This window comes from Pelophylax lessonae, assembly GCF_965119305.1.
Source record: "Pelophylax lessonae genome assembly, chromosome: 1".
Lineage (NCBI taxonomy): Eukaryota > Metazoa > Chordata > Amphibia > Anura > Ranidae > Pelophylax > Pelophylax lessonae.
In genome coordinates, this window is record NC_138768.1 from 316,226,615 (window position 1) to 316,233,235 (window position 6,621).

The 6,621-nt window shown below is 38.9% G+C and overlaps 1 protein-coding gene across 1 annotated transcript; it reads right to left on the bottom strand.

Moving 5' to 3' along the window:
• Window positions 1-4,788: 4,788 nt before the first annotated feature.
• On the bottom strand, window positions 4,789-5,736 carry LOC309545324 (olfactory receptor 6B9-like; the record flags this gene model as incomplete). The annotated part of the gene is made up of 1 exon (XM_082244477.1): window positions 4,789-5,736. The coding sequence occupies one exon, from the start codon at window positions 5,734-5,736 to the stop codon at window positions 4,789-4,791; it is 948 nt and encodes a 315-aa protein (XP_082100603.1).
• Window positions 5,737-6,621: the final 885 nt, after the last annotated feature.

A 6,621-nucleotide genomic window follows, 5' to 3' on the forward strand; every position in this document is an offset into this window, starting at 1 on the left:
GAATTTATGCTCCTGTTGTCAGGGATGACAGCAGAGATTTTTTCACTGAAGGCTTGGCCAGAGTGCTGGATGCTGAACCCCATTTCCTCCTGAGCTATTACTTCCAGAAGACTTTACTTCCTCTCCTTGATTTTAGAGAACAAATCCTCTCAGCGGAAACTCTTTAGCATTCCCAGATAGTAGAACCGGCTTCACTGGAGTTGCTATTGGCAACAGCATGCTCCCATTTACTGCATTGCACACTTAACTCTCCTGGTGCAACAGCTGCTGATACCTCTATACTAGTGTTGCCTGGGGTAACAGCCCGAATCCCTCGGGTATGGCAGTCACTGACTCTCTCCCAGCACTGAGAGCAGATCTGCCTTCCTCTTCAGCTGCGTTTACCGCTACCAAATGTCAATTGCACCAGTCTGCAGCAGATTCAAAATCTGGTGGATTTTATCTGAACACATATGGGGCTTGCCCAGGCAGTGACATCCAGCCACCTTATATTTCATCAATGTCCTTACATACCCCATCCTTGCAGCCTTTCCTGCTGCACAAACCTCAGCACGGGAGAACTGTCTCTTTAAGTAGTCTCCCGGTTTTCCTTTGCAGATACACCACTTGCCACACAAATGCACTTGTAAAGTTCAACCCTTCTTTATTGTAGAGCACCAACAGTTTCTGGCATGAACTCATGGTTTCTGAATAAGGATCAAGTACAACTCCACCACTTGCCCTTATCCAAGCACCATTTGTGATATTTTTTGGTGTTTTGACTCCAGTTTAGTGCTTACCAATGAGTTTAGTTCAGCCAGGTAGCCCTGTTTTGGGGCTTGTTGGCTCACTTTTAATTAAAGGAGAAAGCAAAATGTTTCACATAAAAAAAGGTTACCCACCCATGTAGAGGTTTCCACAGTCATTTCAGAACATGAAAATAAATGTTTTTTTCCTCCTAGCTGCTTCTCAGGCCTCAAGCATAGGCCTCTGGTTTGGTCCCACAGACCATTAGATAGCACCACTGTGCTCTGGGCCACTCAGTACCTCTCTCACCGCTCTCAATGTACTCTCTTCATTGGCCCATGCCTGGGCCTGGGCAGGGAATCTCCTGCCTCCCAGGTGAAGCTTTGCACTACTGACATGTCCTTGCCTATAATGGTTGTTCCCACACACAACCCACAGGCCTCTGCTAAGACCCGGACACAGCATTAGAGGCATCTTCTCTCCCAAAGTTTTTTGAAGCCTCCAAACTCCAAAACCTGATCCAGGATTTACAAAACATAGAAAGAACTAAAAATCTATTTTCTCCATTCATAATAGATATTCTGGCGTCCCTCTGTCTGCATCCTTGAGAATCCTGTATGTTATTTACCTCCTTTAACACAATGGCAGAGCCTAGCATTGTCATATATATGTCACTATATATAGTAAAGTTTCTGTTTCAGTGCCCTAAAGAACAGAGTAGGACTGTTTTTTTTGTCTATTTCCATGTAAAGTGCCATAGAAAGTGTACAGTATGCTTCTATACAGAGTATGTGCAAAACCCTAACAGACTCTCTCTCCACACTCTACAGTGACTACTCCCCCTACGTAATCTAACTATTGCATATCTATGCCAAGCACACTCATCAGTCAATGGGCATGAGGGAGTGGTGTAATATCAAAGAGGACACACAAAGTAATAAATGAGCTTTCAGATGCACTTGTATTATAGATAGATAGATAGATAGATAGATAGATAGATAGATAGATAGATAGATAGATAGATAGATAGATAGATAGATAGATAGATAGATAGATAGATAGATAGATAGATAGATAGATAGATAGATAGATAGATAGATAGATAGATAGATAGATAGATAGATAGATAGATAGATAGATAGATAGATAGATAGATAGATAGATAGATAGATAGATAGATAGATAGATAGATAATAAAAGCCCAAGTACAAATGTATACATTTATTAAAGTGAAGTTCAAGGCAACACGTACAAACATTCAGTAAGGTACTAATATTATCCATCAAACACAGCAAGGATCAGTAAGGGACATTAGAAGTGTAATTCCTGGAGTTTGTTCTATATATCTTTCTCTCTTTGCACTTTAGCAATCATATTAAAACTTTCAAAGCTAATCTAAATCCAATTGGTGAATGTGAAAAACTTCTTAGTATTCCTACTTTTTACATCATGCTGTCTGTGCATAAGAGGCATTAAGGAATGTTCTCAAGTAATTTTGAATGTACCTTTAAATGATTAAATAATTTGCATACTATTTCCAGCACCAAGTTTAAGTTGATCCAGGGCTCAAGGTCCATAATCAGTGCCTCTGCTTCACATAGAGTCACAGCAAACAGGCAAAAATGGAACTGAAGTAACAAGCTGATTAGAACCATGTAGAGCCCACAGTGGTTGACAGGTTCAGCAGTAGGGATGATCGAACGGTTCGGGTCGACCATCGGTTCGACCCGAACATTGGCTGTTCGAGGTTCGGCCGAATTTAGAACTTTTTGCCCAAAAAGTTCGGAATTCGGCAACCAGTACCGACCAAAATGCAATGGGACAGGAAATGGGCTTTAAAAGCCCGTGATTGGACCAGAACCATTAGTAAAAGCCAATTGAGGGGGCAGGAGAATGCTAGGAATGTGATTGGAGTGACTAGGGGGTCCCTAGACCAATCATTAGTGAATACGCCCCCCAGTATATAAGATGGCCCCGGCAAATTCCTAGCATTGTAATACAGGGACATGGAAGAGAATGGAAGCAGTTCTGTTAAATTGGCTTCAAAAGTGTCATTTAGCATTTATTAGTGTGAGGAAAGGGATATCTAGTGTAGTTAGGGTGCTCCTTTACACTTTAGTTAGATGCAAAAATTTAGTTTCTGTAGGGAAAGTGTTAAGTGCCAGGGTGACCGTAATGTAGTGTAGGGTGAACTGACACTGACTGCTATGGCAGGGTGACCAAACCCTTCCATATCAGGGTGACCGCTATAGAGAAAAGCTAGTTTCTCTGAAGTCACTTTCGCTGCAAGAATATGGCTTCTCACCCGTCAGCTTGCTTTTTGGCTGCAGGCGTCTATAGGGATTTTTTGAGCACATGTTTGGAGTCAGGCATGACATCTGAACATGTGTATAGGGGGTATATATACACACCCATGTATGTATACATACACCTAGACATATATAGGTGTGAAAGGAGCAGAAAACACTACTTGCGCTAATGAAATAATTAACACCAATATGGTTAAGCTCCTATCACACATATATATGTGTAAGTGTAAAATACATATAAGTGTGTGTGTATATATACCACTATACACAAGTTCAGATGTTTTGCCTGCCTCCAAAGAACCCAAAAAAATGCCCAAAAAAACGCTAGCGTCAAAAAAAAAAAAAACGCCCAGGTGTGTTGTTGCAGGCATTTTTTGGGGGTTTTTGGAGGCAGGCAAAACATCTGAACTTGTGTATAGTGGTATATATACACACATACTTATATGTATTTTACACTTAGACATATATAGGTGTTATAGGAGCAGAGCCATATTAATGTTAATTATTTAATTAGCGCAAGCATATATTTCTGCTACTATCACACCTATATATGTCTAGGTGTATATATACAGTACATATAAGTATGTGTGTATATATACCCTTATACAGAAGTTCAGATGTTTTGCCTGCCTCCAAAGAACCCAAAAAAATGCCCAAAAAAACGCTAGCGCCAAAAAAAAACGTCCAGGTGTGTTGTTGCAGGCATTTTTTGGGGGTTTTTGGAGGCAGGCAAAACATCTGAACTTGTGTATAGTGGTATATATACACACATACTTATATGTATATATACACCTAGACATATATAGGTGTGATAGTAGCAGAAATATATGCTTGCGCTAATTAAATAATTAACATTAATATGGCTCTGCTTTTTTTTTTTTGGCGCTAGCGTTTTTTTGGGCATTTTGGAGGCAGGCAAAACATCTGAACTTGTGTATAGTGGTATATATACACACATACTTATATGTATACACTTAGACATATATAGGTGTTATAGGAGCGTAGCCATATTAGTGTAAATGATTTAATTAGCGCAAGCATATATTTCTGCTACTATCACACCTATATATGTCTAGGTGTATATATATACATATAAATATGTGTGTATATATATACCCGTATACACAAGTTCAGATGTTTTGCCTGCCTGAAAAGACCCAAAAAATGCCCAAAAAACGCCTGCTACTAAACCGGCAAGGTGTGAAAAGAGAGAAGCCACTAACCTGTTCTATAAGTGACAAAATACAAACAATCTTTTTTTTATGGTTCTGGACATGCTACAGAGCTGAAACTTCACAGGTACACCTTTTAGAGCCCCCAGATACTAAATCCAAAGAAATTTTTTTTTTTTAATTTTTTTTTTTTTTTTTTTTCAATAATTGGCTCTCTATCAAAAATGACAATTTTTAAGAACTTTTTTTGTGTGATTAATAGTCCCTGGGGTATGACCCAGAACCCTAGGCACTTTTTAGGGGCATTTATTGGGTTTTAGGGCTTCAAAATGGTGTTTTTTGATTACCGAAGTTCAGGTCCCATTGATTTCAATGGGGTTCTGAAATCCGGGCCGAACTTTCGGGAAGTTCGGATGTTCTGGCCGAACCGAACTTTTGAAAAGTTCGATCATCCCTAGATTCAGCAGTACATGGTACTTTTTTAGAACAGAAGAGGTCACAGACTAGCAGATTTAAAGTCATTCTTTGACTTTAGTATTGCAATAACCCAAATAGGAATTACAATAAGATGTGTGTACTATTTACATTTTGATTTTTTTTCTCAGAAATGTCAACTTCCACACGATCTCCTGAACTTCTTTGTTCCTCAGACAGTAGATTATTGGATTCAGTACAGGTGTTATCACTGTGTAGATAACAGATACAAGTTTGTTGGAATCCACAGATCTAGCCCTGCTTGGTCTGGCATACATAAAGAGAGTGGCCCCATAGAATATTACCACCACAACTAAATGAGAAGCACAAGTGGAGAATGCCTTCTTACGACCAGTGGAGGTTGGGATGGATAGAATGGTGGCCAGAATACAGCTGTAAGATATACAGGTTAGCAACAAGGTGACTAGAAGGTTTAACAATGCAAGTATAAAGTCAACAAGCTCAGCCAACCTTCTGCCTGTGCAGGCAAGATTAAGAATGGGAGATATATCACAGTAAAAGTGGTTTACAATATCAGTGTGACAAAACTTTACATGGGAAATGTAATAAACCTTGATAAATGATATGATGAATCCTGTAAACCAGGAGCCCAAAGCAAGGAAGATGCAGGAATTCCAGTTCATGGTGGTGACATAATGTAAGGGACTACAAATGGCCACATAACGGTCAAAGGCCATAACAGTCAACAAAACACATTCTGTGCACACCAAAGCAATGAAGAAATAGAGTTGTGTCATACAACCAGGAACTGAAATTTTATTACTGTCAGCAACAAATATTGCTAGAAGTTTGGGCACTGTGACAGTAACATACCATGTTTCCAGAATGGCCAGGTGCCCAAGAAAGAAATACATTGGTTTGTGTAGCTTAGAGGTGGTCCAGATAAGAATTATAATAAGTAGGTTTTCTAGAATGGTTAAAAGATAAGTGAAAAAGAAAATAAAGAAAAGAAGCATTTGAACTGGTCGAGAAGTAGGAAATCCTAGTAAAGTAAATGTTTTGATATTTCGTGTTATATTGGAGTAATCTTCCATTATCCTACAGTTTTCCTGTAAATTAAATGTCAGGAAACCATTGAATAATTCAAGGATTTGGAAACGGTAAGCCCTTCATTATGTGAAAATTACACATTTTACCCACAGGAAATAGAAATTCCGATGATACATTACTGAAACCAGCTGTAGATATCTAAGTTTGATATCAGTTAACTAAGTTTAATTAAACATGCAAACATAAACTGACTGTCAAAGTCTGTCCTTTTGTCACAGCTTTGGCCATCAACAGTTTCAAAAGCATTCCTGTTTAAGGTATGCAGGAAGGGAGACACAACATGTCTTGCAGGCATTCCTAGTGTCCAAGCAATAGACGAGACATTTTTATTTTTTACCTTGTCTTATCTCTTTTCCCCAAGACCTGTTGGCTAAAGCTGTCAATAGACATGAACATAAATCGAGCCAAATCAGGCGATTGTCACCTCTGCTCTTGGACACTAAAAGCTGTTATGAACATTGTATAGTATATATAGAAATTATTTCAGAGCCTTGGATATAGTGAAATGTTGGTTAATTTTCGCAGAGTATTCTTGAATTTTTTAAAAGAGAATTCCCCTCTATGTTTTCTTTTTGTTTCCTCCTCTCTTTAATTGAGTAACTGTATGGTCTGGACAGTGTAGAAAAAAAGGGAGGGAGGTGACTCGTATAGGTATGTTTGTAATTTGAACTTTGTTCGCATAGTCACTTCTACCATTCCCCACAGTTTGGAAAAATAGGCATTCAATGTGTTATCTTCTACAAAATAGCATTTCATTTTTCCTCTAGACAGTTCAAATTTTGTTTCATCTGCCCATGAGCCAAAACTTCAGAAGTGTCACGGAGGGTGTAGACTTGAGAGAGTGTCATCCATGGAGAGTGTCATCCAGG